Source organism: Henckelia pumila, chromosome 3 (assembly GCF_033568475.1).
Source record: "Henckelia pumila isolate YLH828 chromosome 3, ASM3356847v2, whole genome shotgun sequence".
Classification (NCBI taxonomy): Eukaryota; Viridiplantae; Streptophyta; class Magnoliopsida; order Lamiales; family Gesneriaceae; genus Henckelia; species Henckelia pumila.
Window position 1 is genome coordinate 20935176 of NC_133122.1, and position 24526 is coordinate 20959701.

The 24526-nt window shown below is 32.7% G+C and overlaps 2 protein-coding genes across 2 annotated transcripts; one reads left to right on the forward strand and one right to left on the reverse strand.

Annotated features, from left to right (window-relative positions):
• The first annotated feature begins 9784 nt into the window (after nt 1–9784).
• Nucleotides 9785–12043, forward strand: LOC140889021 (uncharacterized). Its single transcript, XM_073296716.1, has 5 exons — nt 9785–10317; nt 10400–10711; nt 10816–11089; nt 11176–11274; nt 11359–12043. The coding sequence occupies exons 1-5, from the start codon at nt 10024–10026 to the stop codon at nt 11469–11471; spliced, it is 1092 nt and encodes a 363-aa protein (XP_073152817.1). The 5' UTR covers nt 9785–10023; the 3' UTR covers nt 11472–12043.
• Nucleotides 12044–13891: 1848 nt separating this feature from the next.
• On the reverse strand, nt 13892–14357 carry LOC140888224 (copper transporter 4-like). Its single transcript, XM_073295915.1, has one exon. It carries the CDS (start codon nt 14355–14357, stop codon nt 13941–13943), a length of 417 nt encoding a protein of 138 aa, XP_073152016.1. The 3' UTR covers nt 13892–13940.
• Nucleotides 14358–24526: the final 10169 nt, after the last annotated feature.

The following is a 24526-nucleotide window of genomic DNA, read 5'->3' on the forward strand; positions in this document are numbered from 1 at the left end:
TGTTGTTGTTCAGTACCCGACCAATATGTAACCAATATATACATAATATGATAACACATGTCCGTCTTCTAATATCGACTTCTACATTACAGGGAGTCTTATAGTCCAAAGCTTTTTTTCATTCATCAACTTGAACACTAGGTAGTCTTATACTGCTTTGCTATTTTTCGTGATCCGGCCTTCGTTGGGTTTTGAGTTTTTTGAGAAAAAAGGGTGGTTTCTGATAATGTTCACTTCCCGGCTTTGGTTTGATAAACAATTCCGGTTCCGGCTATGGAAGAAAGAATGAGCAAATCTTGCACAAAGCTTAGGAATACCACCAGGTATGACAGAAGGATTGAACTTTGAAGTGAATATTAATGCCTGGTTTATTGATCAGTGTGGGAGGGATAATTTTATCAATTTAGTATACCAAATTTGGAGTTGTTTCCATTATGCTGAATTGAGAGTGTATTCTAGTCCTTGATTTTTCCTTATTTTTTAATTGTAAACTTTGTTCTCTTTGAATCTTCCATCTTCTTATACAATATCCGGGCTTCAAACACACACACACACACATATATATATCAAGTTTTGAGATGGCCTATCATTATAAGAAACAACCCAAATTACAATAATTCTACTTCGGTTTCTAATGAATAGGGCCGGGGCGGGCGTCTGGCAATATTCGTGACCACGGAAAGTTCGATGCTACCCACATGGAGTCCAACAACCATCCAATAGGTTATGATTTACACATGCGTTAGCTGTAGCATAGAATTTCACGATGCTCGAAGAAGTTTTCGAATGAAGCTTCTTAACTGACATGCTGAAGAACCACTTAGCTCATGACGCTTTAGATGCAGCATAGAATTTCATGAAGTTTGAAGAAGTTTTTCGAAGGATGCTTCTTAACTAACATGCTGAAGAACCACTTAGCTCACGGGTTTAATTTCGGCATTACAAGGAATCAGCTGAGACAGATAGACCATCTAAGAACCGGTTTAGTGCATGCCACTCGCAGGGCACTAATCATGAGTCGCCACGTCACCCGCAGAGCACTATCCTGCAGGTAGCATCTACTTAACCCTAAGAACCTTCGTACCCACCTAAAGTCACATGATAAATGACCTTAATGGGAAAATCATTATAACTAGTTAAATTTCGTGACAAAAAAGTTAAAAACTCAGTACTAATTAAGCATACTGCACACGCCTTGTACACTGCAACTATTGATATTTATTTATTCATTTTTTTAAATAAATGTATTCATCATTAAACATTTACTGCCTCAATCAATATACATATGAAATAAAAAAATAAAATATAAAAAAAGTTCATGCAACTTATGTAGATATCATTCATTGAACACAAAAGAGATTTAGATTTTTTTTTATTTTTAAGAAACAAAATGGATGAATTCCCATGTGCCATTTTTTTTTCCTGTATTGGGTTGCATACAATTACACCTTGTGCATTTATTAATTAACTTATAAATATAACTATATAATTCATTCAATAGCACACCTAGTATACCAGACGTGCATGGCAGGTGCAACCACCACGTTCTTTATTGCCTTAAATGATGCATTTAGGTTTCGTTTCAACTCACGGGGCATGCATTCAATCATCATGACTTTATATTTATACACCACCATCATTTTTGGAATTTAATGACGAGCAAAATGCAATCACAATCCCCACAATATTATGTATACTTATATTTGTAGCTAGGTTACTTTAATTTCGATCGTGTATGTGATGTTAAAATTTTATCATACTCACAAGATTATATTCGTCGTTTATAAAATGAATAGTGTTCGTACATGTCATTGATTATGGATTCAGATGATATAGATCAGTTGTGATTGAATTTTTAGGATAGTCATTACAATAATCGAGTTGGGATTTTTTTGAGAAAAAAAATCAAGATATCAAATTGATATTGATCTCATGATGTTCGTCAAAGCTAATTATGCATATGCAACAATTACGTGACTTATTTTAAATCTAAAGCATGTGGAAAACTTGTGACGCCCGGGGCTGAGGAGGCGAGGAGTGATCGTCGGTGCCAAGAGGTTGCACGGACAATGAGCGGCTCCTGGTAGGCTTCTAGGCGGATGGAGACATGAATGAACCGATCCTGCCGGAATGAGAGGGATTCTGAGACTGTGTAGGTATGGGACTGCATAGTTGAGGAGAGTTTAAAAGATTTCATATGTACTACTCATATCAAGAAGGTGCATCTTTTTTTCGAAAGCTCATCACATAAGAACTCCAAAGTTAAGCGTGCTTGACTTGGGGAAATTATAGGATGGGTAACCCCTTAGAAAGTTTCTCAGGGTGCGTGTGAGTGAGGACATAAGCACGCTGAAAAGACCCGTCTTGATACAGTGGGTCGTTACAAATGGTATCAGAAACGACCTCTCTTAGTACGGTATGGTTCGAGGACGAACCAAGCGGTAGCTGGTGGGCATGTGACGTCCGGGGCTAAGGAGGCGAGGAGTGATCGCCGGTGCCAAGAGGTTGTACGGACAATGAGCGGCTCCAGGTAGGCTTCTAGGCGGAGGGAGACATGAATGAACCGATCCTGTCGGAATGAGAGGGATTCTGAGACTGTGTATGTATGGGACTGCATAGTTGAGGAGAGTTTAAAAGATTTCATATGTACTACTCATATCAAGAATGTGATCTTCTTTTCGGAAGCTCATCATATAAGAACTCCAAAGTTAAGCGTGCTTGACTTGGAAAAATTATAGGATGGGTGATCCCCTGAGAAGTTTCTCAGGGTGCGTGTGAGTGAGGACATAAGCACGCTGAAAAGACCCGTCTTGATATAGTGGGTCGTTACAAATGGTATCAGAAACGACCTCTCTTAGTACGGTATGGTTCGAGAACGAACCAAGCGGAAGCTGGTGGGCATGTGACGCCCGGGGCTGAGGAGGCGAGGAGTGATCGCCGGTGCCAAGAGGTTGCACGGACAATGAGCGGCTCCTGGTAGGCTTCTAGGCGGAGGGAGACATGAATGAACCGATCCTGCCGGAATGAGAGGGATTCTGAGACTGTGTAGGTATGGGACTGCATAGTTGAGGAGAGTTTAAAAGATTTTATATGTACTACTCATATCAAGAAGGTGCATCTTCTTTTCGAAAGCTCATCACATAAGAACTCCAAAGTTAAGCGTGCTTGACTTGGGGAAATTATAGGATGGATGACCCCCTGGGAAGTTTCTCAGGGTGCGTGTAAGTGAGGACATAAGCACGCTGAAAAGACCCGTCTTGATACAGTGGATTGTTACAAAACTGGTCCTACGATGTTGTTGTTTTGGGCATGCGAGGGAAGTCGTAGAGGTTTTGTAATTGCAATTAAAGATAACATTTTTTATGATAATAGTAGACAGATCAAGTATTATTTATCGGATTTCTTATTTTGAGAATCAAATTTTGTACTCAAAATCGGAAGAAAATTATTTTCGGCTCGAGTAAGGATCAAATTGAGCTCTAATTTGATCGTGTGATTTGTTAATCGTAAAATGTAATAAAATATATTAGTAGTTCTATAGATTGGGATGAATTAAAAGGATTAAAAAAATTTACGAGCCCCTTTAATTGAGATGGCAAATACGTTATGTCCCCACAAATTTCCCATGAGCACTAAACAGAAAAGTGGATATGTCGTAAACTGAGGTAATAATAATTAGTCATCATTATGGAACTGGATGGCAATTATTGAGTACAATGTTTGTCTTTTCATCTTCTTATTTTACCAAATTTATTTACCCCATCCGCCTCCATTATTAAAGTCTCTGTGAGTGTGTGTTTTCAAAAACAAATTGTGTACAAAATTTAAATTCTATTCATATTTAATCATAATTAAACATTTTTCGAAACGCAATTAATTAGGATATATTACTAAAGTAATAAAAAATATTGATAAAGATATTACAAGACTATATATTTGAGAAAAAAATTAATTTTATATAGCTGAATCAGAGATTGGTGGAGATTTATGATTCCTTAAAATTTCAACCATAATTCTATTAATTGACCATGACTAGATGAGGGACATAAACGGAAATCGATACTTGATATCAGATACATATAAAATCCGACGCAATAAATTCATCAAGTCCAATTAAGAGACGGTTGGCGTCCGCGAGAAACGGCGGGAAAATGAGCACCGTCTAACGCCGGCATTGAAATCGACGGAGCCGTTAAAGTTAACGGAACAAAATCTAAGCCGTTTAAAGAGACGGAAAAGCGGTTTGACCAAATATAGAGAGACAACGTGAACTGCGGAATTTGCAATACCAAATTGGTGCCACGTAAGCTGGAATAAAATTCACTTGTCACTCTCAAAGCCATTAATTCTTTATTTTATGAATATTATTTATATTTTTTATTCAAAAAACATAATTATATTTTTATACATTAAATTTTTTTATGAAATTTTCAAAGTATATTCATATACGTACAAATATAAAATGAAGTGTAAAACTGTAAATAATTCCAGTCGTGAAGATTTGGTTTCAGCTAACTTATAACTCATTATTTCAATAAAATGATACTTATTTAGCATGAATATATCGGCATAAAAACACCATATTTACAGAATTATTGTTTTTTCCTCCAATTTAAAGAAACCCTTCTAATTAAAATGCATTATTATATTGAAATATATATACATGATAACGAATTAACTAAATTGAGTTAAATTTGCGTGTATAATATTGAATCGAACTGAAATCCTAGTAATTACTAGACGCATTTTGTTTTCTCCAACACTGTTTTTTTTTTTAATGAATAAAAAGCCAATAACATCAGTGAGAATTAATAAATCTGTCATTACAATGCTATCAAACCAAGGTGGGAAGTCCCCTTGTAAACCATTCGAAATTACATTCCAATAACAGTGCTCTTTTCGCAAGGCTGTGAGCTGCTTGGTTCGCCTTCCTCCCAATGTACCGGATTGAAGCAAATCTATTAGATTTCAAATAATATCGAATGTCCTTAGCGATTACATCATCTTGTTCGAGATCCTCACTTGTTTATTATGCTACAAGTTCAAAAATTGTATTCAAATTTCATAAATACTTGTTAAAGGGCGAAATATCAATTCATAATATTTGACTAACGAGTAGTCTCTTCCAAGAGGGTAGCAAATATATATTCATGAATCTGATTCATGAGATCAGTCGATTTGATTTTTAATTGACGTGAAAGTAAAATTTTTGAAATAAAAATTAACTTTTGACCTATGAGACATTCTTGTGGGAATTTGTGTATGCATGAAATTGTGATATCTCACGAAGACAATAAATTAGAAATAAATCGATTGATTTTTTTTTGTTGTGGACGTAATTAGGGGTGGTTCGGTACGATATATCGCATACTGTATCGAATACCGCATATCGTACCAGAAATTTCGATACCAAAATTTTCGATACCGATACCTTATCGAAAATTTCAGTATACCGACATGTCGGTATATCGAAATTTCGGTATGACATAAATCCATATCGATACCGTATCGAATATCGAAATTCAGTACGGTATCGGTATGATACCGTGTGTACCGATTTTTTTATACTATTTTTTAAAAAAAATATCAGTATACACGGTATCATACTGATACCGTGTATACCGATTTTTTTTGATATACCGAAATACCGAAAATTCGAAAATCTTATATCGATACCGATTCCGAAAATTTCGGTACGGTATCATACTGTACCGAAATTTAAGGTATACCGAAATTTTCAATATTTTTGGTTTTTTTTTTGTACGATAAAGGCGGTATGACAACATTTCGGTATTTTTTGCCAGCCCTAGACGTAATTGTCATAACGAAGTCTTGAACTCTCGTATCATACTTGAGACATTGATGTAGATTAATTAAACATTATCAAGGATTGATCATTTTTTTTAAACTCAATTAATTGCACATTTGACTGAAATAATAAAGTTGATCGAGTTGTAGACAAAAAGAGTGGATTATCCAAGAAAATATGGTGATTTTAAAAATCTAAGACGACAATGACTACAATCCGGCGTGGTTGGATTCCTTTTGATTGGAATATTTCCAACACTAATTACACTTTAGATTTGTCTAACTATATATCACACCTCAATTTGTCATGTGAAGGCCTACTAATGTGGTTTTTACATTTAATTTTAAAATATCTATATGATTTCACAAAATAATCACTTGCAACGTTTACTGACTCATCAGTGTATTTTTCCACGTCGATCTAGAAATAACCAGAGAACTTGGGCAACTTACTTAACATACTTTAGGAGGTAAAATCATAAGAAAATAATGCATAATATATCATCTTTTATGTATCAATATTATCATCCTTTTCAATTTATTAGAACTAGTATCCCTCCACACACAATAATACTTTATTTTTAAAAAAATTCCTTTGTATTTTAATCAATATTTTCGTAATTAGTGTGATTTAAAAATAAAAATAATATTATAATTATAAAATTTTAATTTTGATCAGCGAAATATAAAACTAATATTCCATCGCAAGCATTGCGTACTCGTACAATCCATATTTTTTTTAACAAAACTAAAAAAATAAAATAAAATTTAAACATACAAAAAAAATATTGTTTTTTTCTAAACAAATAGTCACAAAAATGAAAATATATATCAATTTTGCAAAGTCAGTGACATTTTCGTAAATAAAAAAATCAAAGGGCATAAAGTGAGTGTCATTTTATAAAAAATGAGTGTCATTTTGATAAATAATAAATCGTGTAATGATTAAAAAATAGGAAACCATATAAAATGACTGATTCACCTGATAATTTTGATTTTTTTTTTGAAAACTAATTAAGATATAATTATAATTTCAAATCAAACTTCACAAATTAATTAAAAGTTAATTGATTAAAGAATCTTTACTATAATAATATACTAATATAAATATGTATCAATTGAGTCATTTTCAATAGTTAATAAGTGATAACAAACCCAAGAAATACTAATTAAGCGTGTTTGGAATCATGGAATACACAGAATTTGATATAATTTAGAATTGAAAATATCGTTTGAGTATTTAGCAAAACGAGATTCAAAACAAGATCGATATTTGATGAGACTTCATGAGATTTCATTTAACTAACTGAAATCTTTATAAAATTAGTCGGATTTAATGAGATTTCATGGGATTTAATAAAATTATTTTTAATAAGAAATTTATGTTAGTTAGTTATAAATTTTAAGTTTTTTTCAATTTTTTTTACAAAATATTGTTTATCTAATATTTATAATATCAAATTTCAAATTATATTTTAATTTTTTACCAATCATCAAAATAAAATTCTAATTCTATATATTTAAAATTCAATTACAAATTCCTTTTTTCAGGCATCCAAACACACCTCACATGTGGATGTAATCGAGTCACATCTTCATTCCCACTCAATTTGGTTTTATCATATTTATAAATAAATCTAACTTTTAATTCGAATTTCTTATACCTGTTGAATTAGATAATAGAGTGTGAAACTATCGATTAAATTAGTTCGAATTCCAGCCCAAAATCAGTGGATTTAAATAATAATCATATGTCATAAATTTTTTTTTATTAAAATCTGGACCCGAAACTGTACTAGTTGCGAATTCCCACTAATTGCTATTGCTTAAAGGCGAAGCGTAAATTTGGGACGTGAGAGTATAGAATTGTACTTTGTGCTTCTTCCACTACTTCAGAAAAAAGCGCCAACACGTTCTACCCACGGCTTCATTTCCATTTCATCGGTTTAATCCATGCAAATTTTAAATAATTATTTTTACATAATTTACTACAAGTCTACAGATAATTTCCATTTCATCGGTTTAATCCATGCTAATTTTAAATAATTATTTTTACATAATTTACTACAAGATATATAAATTTGACATAAAATTAGAGTCGATTTGAGTTTAGTTCTTCGGATGAACTTATCTTACAATTGAAATAAAAGCGAGTTCGATACGTAGAGTTATGAGATGTTTTAAGGCATGCCAAGATGAGTTGAGTCATTAGAGTTGCGGGTCACGATGTCCCGGTTGATCCGCTATTTTTTATTATATTATTAATAATATTTTGAAATATTTATGTTATTTGGAATAGTTTATGTAAGGAAGATAAATTGATCAAATGTATATAATTCAAAATGGCTTATGTATAATCGATGAATTTCTTAGATATCTATATTATTTATTAATGGTTTTTTTTTAAAAAAAATTGAACTACAACTCTACATTAAAATATGTTAGTGTATCGATACATGCGCGCGTTGCATGCTTATATAATATTTTTTAAATAATTAGATTTAAATTCAAATATGAGTACTATCATAGTTGTAAATTTAACAAGACACTAAACTGTAATTTAAAATATCAAAATTAATAAATCAAAATAAAAGAAAAAACAAAAAGGTCAGATTTATAACATATAATGACAATTTTGTAAAAAAAAAACAAACAATAATATCATCTTTTGTTTAATAGACAGATTCTTTATATACAACTAGTGTATTAATGCACTTGTATAATTTTTTTGTAATTAATTTGATTTATATTAAATAAGAGTAATATCATATTTATAAAAATTATCGATCGACTAAACTGTAATTTGAAATGTCAAAATTAAAAAAAAAATAAAAAACAAAAGTGTAATATCTAAATCACGTAAAGATAATTTTGGTAAAACAAAAGAAGATGTCTAAAAAATAAATTATTTATATACAGAAAAATATACGGACATATATTTTTTTTAATCAAGTAATAATAATGTCCGCTCGAGTGAATATTGTAGTTCATTCATGCAGTTCAATACGCGAGTTAATTATCTTCATCAATTTGATTTCAACGAACGATATTCATAAAGTTTAATTGCATGCACCATGGACAATATGAAATGTGTAGAAATTTAACTTATATAAGAAAAAAATATCGTCTATACTATATATATATATATATAGATGAACATGCAATAGAGTGAGGACACCATCTTCTTTTCGGGGTTCAGTTCATCCAAAATTGTCCTTTATCTATTTTTTTTTAAAATTTCAATATTTTAAATCGCAGTTTAATTTCTTAATAATTTTAATAATTGCAATTTAGTTCTCGATAATTTTTATATAACATTAATAAAAAAACACTATATAAACACACATCGCATGCACTAATACACTAGTTATAATTAAAGTTGAGTCAAATATTGAAAAAAAATATTTAATATAAAAATATATATAAAAAAATATAATAAAATATATTCCCTCCGTCTCAATTATATAGTTTGCATTTTTTTTATTTATTTCAAATATATAGTTATATACCATATTTAATAATATTTTATTACATTTCTTTGTTAATATATCCTTATTAATTACATATTAAAAATTGTTCAATTATTTTTAATATATTAAATAAAAATAAAATAAAAATTTTGTACAAAATTTACTTTCCAAAATTTTTATTTAAATTTATACGAGGAAAAAATAGGACATTGTATTTTAGAGAGAGGAATTACGAGTTAATAAAATAAAAGAGATGAAATAAATTATGACTGGGCCCGTCTACTGGCTCACATGAGAAGCGAGTGAGCATTGTCAGATTTCGGACCCCACTCGCCTTCTTACCTGGCTACAGCTCTTTACAGCCTTTTTTTTTTCAACTATTCCAGGAGCGTGTAGCTCACCTCCAACCGACGCGCTTGTGATACGAAATCTCTAGGGTTTCTGCGGAAACCCAGGGTTCCAGTGTATTGTCGATCGATTGCACATTATAAAACCCACTCTTCAACTTCTCTTTCCCCCACATCCGCCACTCTCTAGCTCTCCGCTGGACCCCTGAGATTTGCGCCACCATTTTTGTGGTGCTATAAAGTAATCTGTAATCCTCCAGGGAGCAGCGACATCCCCATAATTCCCTCCCCCATTCCAGTTCCCGCCACGTATAGTTCCCGCGTCTCTCTTCAAGTAGAAAGAGTTTCTTTTGCTCTGGATTTATCGGTTTATTTGTTTTGAGGTCGCGAGAGTTGCTATGGCGAAAGAGTTGGATGACGGGGAGTTCTGGCTGCCTTCTGGGTTTCTGACCGACGACGAACAGTTGTCTGATTTCAGAGCTGATCGCTTCAGAACGAAGCCGGGTGATGATTTTTCACATGGGTTTTGGGGTTCTTCTGGGTTTAGCTCAGATCTGAGTTCGCCTGTTGACTCAATCATGGGTTCGACGGAAACCGAGAGTGAAGAAGATGATTTCATTGCTTTTATTACTCGGAAGATGGCTGATTCTACTCTAAAAAACTCCAATATCTCGTCGGAGTACCGTGAACAGGTGAAGATTTTACTCTTTCTATTTCACCTATGTTTCAGTTTTTGAAGAATTTTTGTAGTTATTCGGTTTCCTTTTTTCTCAGGGGTTGAAGTTATCTGGTTCACCGCAGTCAACTCTCTACGGGAATAAACCTGGTTCCAGTCGAGGAAGCCCCAAAAGCGTTTCTCAGGTTCCTTCGCCCACGGAAGTTAAAGGACTCGCCGGGTGGGATTTGCTGTACGCTGCTGCCGGAGAGATTGCTAGGATGCGGGCGAGTCAAGAGGCGCAAGCTTTTTACTCAACCAAACCCAGCCCTTTCTCTGTTCCCCAAACGAAGCATAACATCATGTCTGGAATTTACTCGAATCATAAAACACATGCCCAAATCTCCCAGCAGCATATGCAGGCAGCCAATGTTAGTTTAACTCTGTTTGTACTCTGTTTGTTTATCCCCACCTCCTTGTTTCCCATTTTTTTGATAGATCTATGTTTTTTAATAACTGAAATTGCGTTGTTCAGTTTCAGAAGATGACAAGGAGCGGGCTTCTGGGACAGGAGAAACTTGGGAACCAGTTTCACAGCGGAAGAAATGCAGGGGAAAGTAGAAACCGGTTATCCGCCGCAGCTTGGCCTACTTTACAGCAATCTCACCAGCAACCGCCGTTAGTACCACGTTCGGGGATGAGGGCTATTTATCACGGGGATAACGGAGCCAAGAAGGAAAGAACTGGAACTGGAGTATTTTTGCCTCGAAGATACGACACCATCCCCCCTGAAACCCGCAAGAAACCAGGTTACTTTTTGATTGAACAACTATATTGATTCGTTTCTCCGTTCATTTGTGCTGATAAAAGTTGCGATTTTTCCGTGGATTTACAGTAGAGAGAATGGTCCATGCCCTGAATTTGAATCTTGAGTCTATTGACATCCCGCCGCAAGCCCATTTCAAAGGCATTTCAAATATCAAACCTGAATATGGTAAATTTTGAGTAGTAATTATTTTCATTTTATTAAACCTTAGTAGATTGTGAATGTACATGAATAGATTCTTGTTTCTTGCAGATGCCACAACTTTGAAACCCACGCCCCGCATCAGAATGGTTCAGCAGAGAGATTGTGGACCTCAGCCAGTAATGAGTCAAGAACCATGGCTTCCTCAGGAGTGGAGTTATTAACAAACTCAAGATGTTCTTTTGCTGAATGGTGGGAAAATGTCGAGGAATGAATTCTTTTGGTTCGTTTAGGATTAAGATTTTTGGGGGAAGTGATTAGAGATAGTATCATAGAATTAACCGGAAATTAAGTAGGTTATAATAATAATGATAATAATAATTAATATTATATCCAGAAAGAATAAATCTTTCAAAGAAATCTTCACTTCGAAAGGGATGATATGATGCCTACTCGTTCTGTTTGGCTGGAGGTTCAAGAAAATGGTGGATCACAGTTCCTCTCTTGGTCCCAGTGGGAAATTTTTGAATCATAATGTATTATTTTATTATATTTATGTAGGAAAAATGGGGTCATATATTATATTTTAAGCTTTGTTTAGATGGAGGTTAGTATCATGTTAGCAATCCCGCCAAGTAGGCGGCTTTAACAAGCGAGTTGGGGTCTCTTTTTGGTTGATACTCCAACCTGTTCTTTATTATTTATATCTAGTTGTGTGAACTACAGTTGGTTTGTAATGAAATATCTCATCTTATTTCCAATAAAGAGAAGGTTTCGGTGTTGGTTGCCAATTTAATGCTTTTCTTTGCTTTTCTTCAAGTAAACAATTACTTTTGTTTTAATTAATTAATTGCTATTTAATGGATAATTGTTTCTTAATGGTGAGATACATTGGGAAGAGCGAAAGCACTCGCTCTGCACATTCTGCCACCAGCTCTGGTGCTTTCTTTTGACCATTGTGTCTCCTTCCTTTAGTTTCCTTTATTTGTTCGTCTCGGCAAATCCTTTTGGGGCATGCTTCGTTGGGTCACCTTCCAAATCTCACATGTACATGTCAAAATAATTAATGAATTTCTTTTTTGAAAATCGAGTCAATTTCGAATCTTTTCACGATCTATATTTTTATACAAATTCAAAATTTTTATAAATTTTTAGGCGGGCTTGTACCTTTGATGAACATAGATAGAGTAGAGTGGCTGTGTAACATGTGCAGTTTGCTTGGAGGGAAAGGATTTTGGGTCTTCATGAGCTGTCTATAGGTGTGGAACAAATAATAATGGGTGTTCTTGTTATTATTCCCCTATTAATTAATATGGAAGACTATTGGCCCACATTATTAAAGAAAAGGATCCTCTCTATAGTGATTTGCCTGCCACACCTCACGCCTTTTGTGCTCCAAGATATTATTAATCTTTACATGACTCTTTGAGTAGTGACTTGGTTGATTTTTGCGAGATGGGACCTATCTAGACTTGATATTTTACTCTATTTATTATAATGTGTAGTGAGGTTTTGATGTATAGTTTTATCGTGTCCGAAAACGGGATGTCATCTCATCGATGGTCATATAGAGGGTACATTGATTGTTCACGAGATTAAACTTCTAAATTTACATTAGAGTGCATGTGAATTTGTTTAAAGAGTATGCCTTAGTTTTCAAGGTAAAAATTAATTAGCTGGCGAGAAAAGAGTACAATAGGCCATGATGGATGCCCGTGCCATGTTGCTTTGCTTCACCCGAACGTAACATCTCGCATGCCCCCATCTCGCTATTGTTATTTACATGATTCAATCATGTCTAATTTGTTAGTAAAGACACATGAAAAAGTGTCCGTGTATCATTCATGTTAAGTGTGCTTTTATGCACTGGTTTTCTATCTATTTGGTTTTAATAGCTACCTCGAGTGCTCGACGATCAAGATTTTGTTTAATTGACATCTAAAACTGTGTAAAGGTCTTTTTTCCAATTCCCAATTGAGGGGAAGTGGGATGCTTATAAATGGTGTGTACTAATCTCACAAGTTCATTTTGTGAAATAAATCTCATATTCGATTTGACTAATGTAGAAATATTATTTTTTATAACAAAAATATTACTATTTATTTTAAATATGAATCTTGTCGAGAACGTACTAGAAACTTTAGGTAAAATATCCTTCCAAGATTTGAAGAGAGGGGGCTAAACTCAATGAAGGAGATTGATTCAAGGACGATTTATTTATTTATTTATTTGAAAATAAATAATTGCAGTTCATAAAAAGATATGATCAAATCTTGAATATTCCTCAATTGTAGAGGAGACTATTTTACGATTTTACCCCTAATGATGATGGAGGAAGAATGGGGATTGTGTGCTGTCCATGTTCCACGATTTATGCCAAAAATATTTGATTTAGACAAACCATAATCCGTAAACATAGATATCGTGCCGTCCATTAACTCCTTTTAAATTAAACATTTAAGCCACATTATTTTATCCACATTCTCCACTATATTAGAAGACTAAATATTGGACGTGACGTGCATGTTTGATTGTTTTCTGGAATGGAACTTTTTGATTAATTAATTAATTTAATTAACATACTTGAAAACCAAAACATATAAGTTTCAACTTGCAAATACAAATTAATCACATTAGGTCTTTATCAACAGGCCTCAAGACTTCAAGCCCAAAGTTTAGCTTCACGACCCGAATCAATCGGACCTAGGCCCAAATCGACCCCTAAAAATTGCATGCCCGACTGCATGGCCCAAAACTGCAGCTAGAAAAACACCACCATTATACGACACCACAGCCAAAATAACAAGATACCCGAAACCGGCCCGAATCGCGTGCATCCCGGACTGGAAGAAAACCGTAGCCGCTCGGTTTGAACCGGGTCTGACCAAATCGAGACTTGAGAGAAACTCGACGAGAATGGCCAAGGCTGAGACAAATACAAGTGCTAGTGCGTACATACCCGAATTGTTATCGGGCCAACCCTGGAACAGGAACTCGGATTCTTTTCCCCAGTAGAAATATGCCTTGTGGTGGATATGAGCGGCGGCCCGGGGCGGTGGAGGGGCGGAGACTAGGTTGTGGTGTGCCGGTAGGGAATTGATCAAGTTCATTCTCTACAAATTTTGTTGTGGAAAAAGTTTTTCTTGACGTTGTAGGATTTTAGCATTGTAGGTTTATAAAGTCTATGAGACATGAAACTTTTTGTCACAAAAATTGATTCCAAACTTGTGGAAAAAAGAAAAAGAAAAAAAGAAGCAAAGGTGCTAAGGGAATATTAATATTGAGCAAGCAATCTTGCTGACATCGAGTCGGCTAATTTCTCATCTCTCGTGATGGTAAAAGTATCCAAATCAAAAGATTAACTTATAACTGATTAGTGAATACAATAACATTTTTACGTTATATGCATTTTTCCCATGGCTTTTTTTCTTAACGCTTTTTAATTATGTGGAACCCGCAAATGCTAGCAGTCGATGCACATTAAATAAATCACTAACTAATAATATCTTATAAATTATGTTAGTTAGATAAATAAATAATTGAGGCAACATTCATACTTAACTTACCACGGACAAGTTTTCGGTTTGGGATCTCTACCCTGACATTGGGCCTGATAATACATATGTTTATGTGTACCAATTACGAGCCCAAATCCATTATAAAACATCCGGTGCAAATAATATAATAAAAATAAAATGTTTTTTTTTCAAACATAAATTTATCTCTGTGCTAATAAAAGATATTTAACTCATAAATATTTCTCCATCCGTCCGAATGATCTTTTCGTTTTTTTTATTGTCTCAAAACATATATATATATATATATATATATATATATATATATATATATATTTTTACATTCAGTAGCTGTTTTACTCTCTTGTCTCCCACCCTAATATGCTCTATTAATTAAGTCTTGAAAATATGCGATTATTTTTTTAAAGAACTAGATAAAGACAAAATAAGAAGATTGTTTCTAAATGTTGTTTTTGCAATAATTTATTTAATCTGTATGAAAAAGAAATAAGTATATATATTTGAAACGTTCTTGGATTTGGAAGAAATAAAAAATTTATAAACAAATAAAGAAATAACTAGTTTGAATGAGAAACAAAAGGTGAAAATACCATTAATTTGAATGGTTTGGGTAGTTGGTGGATGTGGCTTATTAGTTAGCTAGTGGACATGATGCAATACATTGATAAGGACCAAAATAGAACGTAACTTTCTTTTGACTTTATATATATATATATATATATATATATATATATATAAGTTTTGCTATGCTGTCCATCTCCATGTCCACCTATGAGGTGACACTCATCCATTGAATGAACCATTTGTATATGATTCATCTCATCTCATGTTGCATTTTTGTTTTAGTTATACACACACATAAATATATATAACATCGAGCGCTCGTCACACATACATATATATAGGATCGAATGTTTGTCGTTTTATTTAAAATTATATTTGATGATTTGTGCAACACAAATCTTTTAAATCACACAACAATTCAACGCTCGTCACACATACATATATATATGATCGAATGTTTGTCGTTTTATTTAAAATTATATCTGATGATAATTGTGCAACACGAATCTTTTAAATCACACAACAACTCAAATGTCATACTTTTATTACTTACCTTCAAGGATATTATTGTATCCCAACAATTTGTGTGTGATTGAATGGATTTATTTATTACATTTAACGACATCCATCAGCATAGATTTTCAATTTTTTTTAAAGAGAAAAATGCACTTGATTTAATAAATTATTTACTCGGATTTTATGTGGAACATCAACTTTTGGAGTGAGCTATATATCAGTTGGGATCGAAGTTAGAGTGCATTCTCTAAAAGTATAATACTTCGTGAATTAAAGATTATCAATGTGATGAAATATATATGAGCCCAGTGCTTTGTTTCAATTCAAAAGTATATACGTACTTCTCATCTCTAATATATATACGAGCATAATTTTCCCGACCTCGCTTAGTTTATGACATGATTAATAGAAGATAAATGATGGAATAGCAAAATAAGTTTATTATTTCAAACTCAAACTTATAGAACTAAACCCAAAAATTTATACAAAGTTATTTTCCACACCAAATCCTATAGAAAAAAAAAATCAATTCAAAAAAATGTTTAACCCTTAATACATGAATTCTACCGGTAGCTTTAATTTGGTGATAAACTCATCTTTTAGCTATCATATATATATATATATATATAGGAATAGACTAGATGATCACCTGCACAAGAAGCAATCGAAAGCTTCAAAATTATACCACGACAACTTTAATAATCGAAATTGTTGTCTATGAATTTCCTGGTAAGTGAGATTCTACATGTACATATTTAAGAGTTGAAATCTATCGATACATGTGAGTTTTATTTTTTTAGTGGACCCCAAAAATATTGATAAATCTCCACTCTTAAATACATTATTGAGGTAATGTTTATAAGGTAAGATGAAATACATTGATAAATCTACCGCAAGCAAGGGTTTTCAACTGGTTAATTGTGCTGAAAAACATTGAGTATGGTTAATTATCTTGGGAGATGGAATACAACATGCATCTTAATCCATAGACGATTGTGTTAGAAACATTTAATAGAGCATTAAATGAAGGTTTGATTATTTGGAACACAGTTACTATATATATATATATATTCGAAAAAGATGAGGTAAACTTTTTTCAGTAGTCAAAGAGTGATCAGACAATTACTTTGAAATAATTTTTCTGACCCATTTAAACAATTAAAGACCATAAAAATCGCAGCATTTATTACATCGAAGACTACCAAAGGTTAACGGAAGAGTTAATTGTCAATCACTCCCTAAAACACTTTATAACTTATTTATAAATCCCTACATAAATAAAACTTACTTTCAACTCCCTGGAGAGAGAAACTTTTGTTTCTAAATACCAATTTTACCCTTATCTCTTAAAAAAAAATGAGAGAATGGATAATAAAAACAAAACTAATCCAAATAAGTATATATATAAAATTAAAATTAAAATCAAAGAACATAAACCATATCATATACATGCTTATGTTGATACAGGAGCAAGTATGTATTTAGGAAGCAAGCATGTACTTCCAAATCATTATTGAAAGAAATATGATAAAGGATTAAAAGTTCGAATAGGAGATGGATCAATAATCATGCTTAATACAGTAGCAGAAAAATTAAAAATAGAAATAGAAGAAACAAAATTTGTAATACCCATTATATATCAAATAGAATCAGGAATGGACATTATAATAGGAAATAACTTTTTAAGAGAATATCTTCCCTTTACACAATTTGAAGATCACATAACCTTAAACAAAGGATCATCAATGATTTACATTCCCAAAATACGAACAGCATTTCGCGTAGGAAATGAAGGATTTACAAAGAATTTTCATAAACGAAATACAAATCCAATAGAACTAAAAATAGAAAATATTTTAACGATTAATCCTGAAAAAGAAATCATGAGAAAATTTCATGATATATGTTCTGAAAATCCTCAGGACAAAATTAAGAAAAGAAAACAATTCATTGCTTCAATAAAACTCAAAGACCCTAATATCACAATCCGTGAAGCACCAAGAAGATGTAACATGGATGATGCAAAAATATTTGAAAAAGAAGTTCAAGAATTATTAAAACTTAAGATAATCATCCCTAGTAAAAGTCCACACTCTTCACCAGCCTTTTATGTCAGTAAGAAAGATACTGATAAGAAAAGAATGGTAATTGATTATCGAAAGATGAATAAAGCAACAATTATGGATGAATATTATATTCCAAATAAGAATGATTTACTATCTTATATAGGAGAAATGAAATATTTTTCCAGTTTAGATTGTAAATCAGAATTCTGGCAAATTCAACTAGAACCACAAACACAATTACTTACAGCATTTAGTTGTCCAAAAGGACAGTATCAATGGACTGTATTACCTTTCGGACTTAAACAAGCACCAGGTATATTTCAAAGATATATGGATGAATCTTTTAAATCATATATAGATTTTTATTGCGTTTATATAGATGACATATTAATTTATTCAAAAACACTAGATCAACATTATAAAGATCTCATGACAGTTTTAGATATTTGTCATAAAGATGGAATTATACTTTCTGAAAAGAAAGCACAATTATTCAAAACAAAAATAAATTATTTAGGATTACAAATAGAAGATGGAAAACATTGTTTACAACCGCATATACTTAAGAAAATTCATGATTTTCCTAGTGAAATCAAGGATAAAGATCAATTAAGAAGATTTTTAGGATTATTAACTTATTTTGGAAATTACATTAAAAAACTTGCAAAAATCAGAAAACCTCTTAAGGTAAAACTTAAACAGGACTATAAGTGGAAATGGTCGAAAGAAGATACTAATTGCATAGACACTATTAAAAAGAAAATAATTAGTAATCTTCCTGAATTATATTTTTCTTCAAATAAAGATATAATAATAATTGAAACAGACGCTTCAGATGAATACTGGGGAGCATGTTTAAAAGCTTATACTGGAGAAAGAAATTTAGAAGAACTTACTAAAACAGCTACTAGAAATAATGAAGAATTATGCAACTATACATCAGGAACTTTTCAAGGTGCACAATTAAATTATCATTCGAATGAAAAAGAATTATTAGCTTTAATATTCACAATTAGAATTATGAAATTTATCTTATTTCTAAACCGTTTTTAGTAAGAACAGATAATATGAATTTAACATATTTCAAAACAAGGAAAATATCAAGAAATGCAGGGAGAAATGCGGCAAGGCTAATTAGATGGCAATTGAAATTGAACCATTATCAGTTCGAGATCCAACATGTCAAAGAAACGGATAATTCATTACCCGACGCATTAACGAGAGAACTTCATCCAACTATACTATCCGTAGTAACAGAATAATAAAGGAGATCCTAAGTGATCCAGAAAATGACTGTGAGTCATCCGAACATGCCTCAGAAAGCATGGGGTGAAACGACCCTAACTCTATAATTAATAAATAAATATGCGGAAAATTTTATTTTTTTTTACTTACTAAATAAAATATGTACATATATGTCCATACATATATGCACAGAACAAAAAGATTTAAAAATAAATAAATAAATAAATAACTTAAATAAAAATGCATTCTTTAATAAAATAAATATCTGAGTCTACATTTAATTAAAATACTGTCATGAGAAAATAATTAAAAACTGCATGCACTAAAAATATTTAAAAATAACATTCCAAAACCCAACCACTGAAAATTACTTAAAAATGTAACATACTAAAAATATTCAAAACATGCAAAATGACTCAGACATCTATCACGGTCACGGAGTCACTGCATGTCCGCTCATATGTCCTCGCCGCCGGTAGGAGCTACATCCTCCTCTACGTACTCACCTGCACCATACCAGTGTAGTGAGCCTAGAGGCCCAACATGCTAACATAACAAGGGTTTAAAATAATTTAAATCAATTTAATACTAATACATAACATATACATGAATGAGCATGCTTCAAAATATCATACCATAACTTAACTTAAATTACTCAAATATCATAATACATATCTATTGTTGAGCAAAGTAATTTTCTAACATCGCATGGTTGTATCCATAGTGTAACCTTAAATCGTACATTAAATACTGATCAGCGTGGAAACCAACGTACGTGGCGGTGACGAATCACCTCTTAAATTGGCAGTAAACTGTCCTTCAATAGTTCACATATGGAGACGAATACCCCTCAAATCTCAAATTGTCACACTACTTCAACTTCCAACATAAAATATTTTCTTATTGCTCAACCTTAAACATTTAATCGTACATAAAATTATTTCATGAATGCATGTACTTAATTAAAATGTGTGTCCTTCATATATATTTAATTTAATTTCATACTAACATATAAATATTAAAATAACTTCCATGCATAAAATAATTAAATATATATTCAGGACACATGCAAATTTCTCATGGATTGTACTGGACTGCTGGCCCTAACACCCAAGCCCATTTATTTAAATCTGGCCCATTAACACTGAGACTGACCCAATAACATACTTAAGCCCAATAAAAATTATTCTAAGCCCAATTAAATAATTAAAGCCCATTAAAACATTCTAGGCCCAAAAACAACTTAATCTGGCCCAATGGGCCCGAAAGCCCAAAGACTGGCCCAATGACTTCCATGGGCCCTAAAGCCCATAAAAATTAGTGGGCTAACTTAATTAAATTAATTAAGCCCAAATACTTAAATTTAACCCAAAGCAATTAAATGAAACCCAAAACATTTTATTTCAAATTAAATGGCCCAAAAACCAATTAAATCATAAAATACTTTAAAATTAAAAAGACTCGAGCCCGGCCCACCAACCCGGACCCGGACCAACTTAACCCGACCCACTACCCTACTGACCCGACCCGGACCACTCAGACCCGGCCCAGACCCGAAACTAGCCCAAAACCTCCTCTCCCTACCACTTTCTCGGCCAACAGTTTGAGCAGTTCCACGATATTCGTTCGTGCCATCTGCTCCAGACATATTTGGCCGTGAAACCACCTCACGAACGTAGTGCACTCAAAGACGTTTCCAAAAAGCTAAAAACCAGCCAAAATGATGGCATAACGAAGGAGAACAGACCTCTGCAAATCAGCCTATCCTAGACTTGCGCGCAGACCTGAGCAGCGCCGGGACTTTCGATCGTTCTTCCTACTCCGGCCATATTTTTCCGTGAAACCACTTCTCAATCCTAACCAACATCTATATGGTTCAAACCCTTCAGGCCTCACCCAAAATAGTGGCCTGGAGAAGGAGAACGAAGTCTTCTTCCTCAGAACCCTGAACCTGCGCACCTTGGACCCAGAACTGATACAGCTTGACTCCAGCCCTGTTCCAGCCTTAACCATCCAACCAAACCCAGCATAGGGACCCTAAGACCCCCTCTGAACCATGGACCAGCAGCCATGCATGCCCATAACCATAAAAACGTGAGTATGATAATGAAATCAAAGAACCATGTGCATACCTCCAGAAATCCGATTTGTTTTACTGAAAATTTCAATGAAAAGTTTGATGCCTACACACACACGCATAATAACTGATATGGCATGAAAAATAGAGAAAGAATCATGCCTTGCACCGAAGTTGAAGAGAAAGCAACGTGTAAAACGATTCCGGGACGATGGGACGACGAGCAACCTTGAAACTTCGAAGAAATTTGGCTATGGAACCTCCTTGGCTGTGGTTCGAGGAAGAAGATGATGGATATGGGGTGGGGTGGCGGCTGATGGAAAATAACGTGGGGTTTGGGTAGATTAGGTTTTGTTTTTGTTTTAATTAAAATAGGTTTTAGGATAATTAAAATAATTAAAAGTTTTAAATATAAAATATAAAATTTAAAACTCCAAATAAAAGTTAAAATCTGATAACTTAAATTAAAAATATAAAAATCCCGAAATTACAAATTAAGGGAATTTTAAAAATAATTAAAAGTCATTAAAATGGCTAAATTTGGATAAAAATGGACTCCTAAAATTATATAAAATTAAATACTAAATATATTGAGGAAATAAAACTCAAAATAATATTTTTGGGCTCTAAAAAGACTCATAAAATAAATTGGATAGAAAATTGTCATCTCGTCCGTCCACGGTCCCGTCTACGCGATAAAATAATTAAAATACTAAAAATCCTAAAAATCACTAATTATGGGTTAAATGCTTAAAAAATAAATTAAATCATGCACAAATAATTCACATAATTATTTAACCCATAAATCACAAATTTAAATAATTAAATACCCTAATTATGCATGCGGATTTACATATTTAAAATACTGGGTGTTACATGGGGAATATAAATTGATGAAATGAGATTTATATTCAGAAACATGAATTATTTTATGACTTTCAGTCATCCGAACATTCCTCAGAAAGCATGGGGAATATAAATTGATGAAATGAGATTTATATTCAGAAACATAAATTACTCTTTGAGTAAAATAATCAATTTAAGATTGATTCAATTCTTGCAAAAGAATTTATAAATGCAATGATACACATAATAAAACTATCTGAATTACTCACGAAAAGAGTTATTTTACTAACCATATATATATATATATATAAATATGTTTTCTTGTGCAGAGTATAATCAAGATGGAGCAACTAAGTCAATTAAAAGAACAATTGATTGAATTGCAGGAAGAAATTCAAATTCTTCAACTAAAAGAAAGGAATTTGAGTAAAAAAATTCAAAGGACAGAAGAAAAGATGATAACTTCATCATCATCATCCTCACCAAGAACACCAATCAAAATGGCAACTCCATTTGACAAAATAATGGATATAAAAGAGAAACAGTCAGTGGTCAAAGCCAACACCGACAAAGAAAAAGAAAAGAAAAAAGAACCGGTGGACACAGCCAGCACCGAGAAAAATAAAAAAGAAGAAAGGACGTTTAAAAGTGCCCTTGAAAAGAAAGAAAGAAAGATGGTCAATCTGCGACCACAAAAACCAATTTTTGAGAAAACAAATTTTTCAGAAAAACTCAAGACTGAATTCTTTGAAACACTAAACTATTTGAGAATAGCCAAACCATCTGTAGAATCTTGGCTACAAACTTGTGACACACAGAGCATATCAAGAGCAAGAACACTGCAAGGTGCTCCAGCGCATGAAGTCGCAAGATTCTTTTCAAATGAATTATTAAGTGGATTGGAAGTCAGTCCCAACAATCAAGAAATAGAACTATTTCCATATCAGTTGAGAAATAGTATCATCCACTTCAAGAAAGCAGTCTTTAAGGACGATCCAGTATTAACATTGAGTATTCACTCAACCCTTCCAGATTGGGATGATAACAAATTCTATCAACCAATGGTATATATTCAATGTCGAAAACAAAAAGAAAAGTTCTTATTCGAAGGATCAAATAAAGAGAAACCAGTAATGGATATCTCAACACTTCCTGAGATAAGAATAAAGACATTGATTGATATGATCTCAAAGACAGGAAAGATTGATGGAAACTCAAAGGTTAAAATAAATTTTGCAACCAGTAAAATTTTATTAACCACTGGACACAAGGAGACAATCCAAAAGAAAGAACAAGCCATGTTAGCTCAATTCGAAGCTCCAATCTATGAAGCAAGAGTTGACATGACCCGAGAAACCCAACAAATGTTATGTCAAAAACTAAGAACAATGATATCCACTCACAAATGTGGACATTGCCAACCCATTCAGACAGAAGAAGTAGATGTCAAAGAGGACAAACCAGCTGTCAAAGAAGACAAACCAATAAAGAAATGGTCCGAATGCACCAGTGATTCAGAGAGTGACACAATGTAAAACAAATGAAATCGTGGACCACACCACATGTTAAAGACATCCACTCAGATTTAAAATGAGCTGTTTTCATTATGTAGTGTCGGATGGTCCCCCTCTTTTCTTTTCTTTTTAATTATGTATGTGTTTCTCCACGCCTATAAAAGAAGATGTTTTGTGCTGTAAAATAGGAAGTGAAGTTTGAGTATCTCTCTCTTCTAAAAGTTTCTTACAATCTGGTTCATACAAGACGTATGAAAACTATCAGAAACTAAGAAACATAAAATCAGAAACAAAATAAGTCTTATGGATAATAACTAAACAAGCAGGGCGTAAGGAGGATAAGGTTGGAAACCAATCATTGAATATTCATAGTTAAGAGTAAACCTGGAGATCCATAGAGCAAGTACCAGTTGATCAAGTGTTCGTTAAGGGAAAGCAAGGATTTGGCCTCTGCTCAAAACCAAGATTCATTCAAACAAGGTAACCTTCCTAAACCTCCTGCAGCCCTTAATTCAAAGAAATAGTCAAAATACATTAATCATGTCATCATCCTTTATAAGAAATGAAAGATTAATAATAAAAAACTGGTTCGAAATAGAAGATGATCATGAATATGATACATTTCGTGAATATCGTTTAAATACTTCTGATTTAACCATATTTGAATCAATTTATCAACTAAAATTTGTATTAATAATCCATGAATGGAACCAAACTAATATGAAAACATTTATCTGTTATAAATGAATCAGATCTGTAAATCCATGAATAAGAAAATTCATAAGAATTTGAAGAATTCCGCAACCTGGTATCAGAGCTTAAATAAAGCAAATTATTAATGCCTGGATTAACTTTAGATATTGAAATTAAAAATTTATTTGATAAAATAATCTTACTAAAAGATTTACGTCAAAT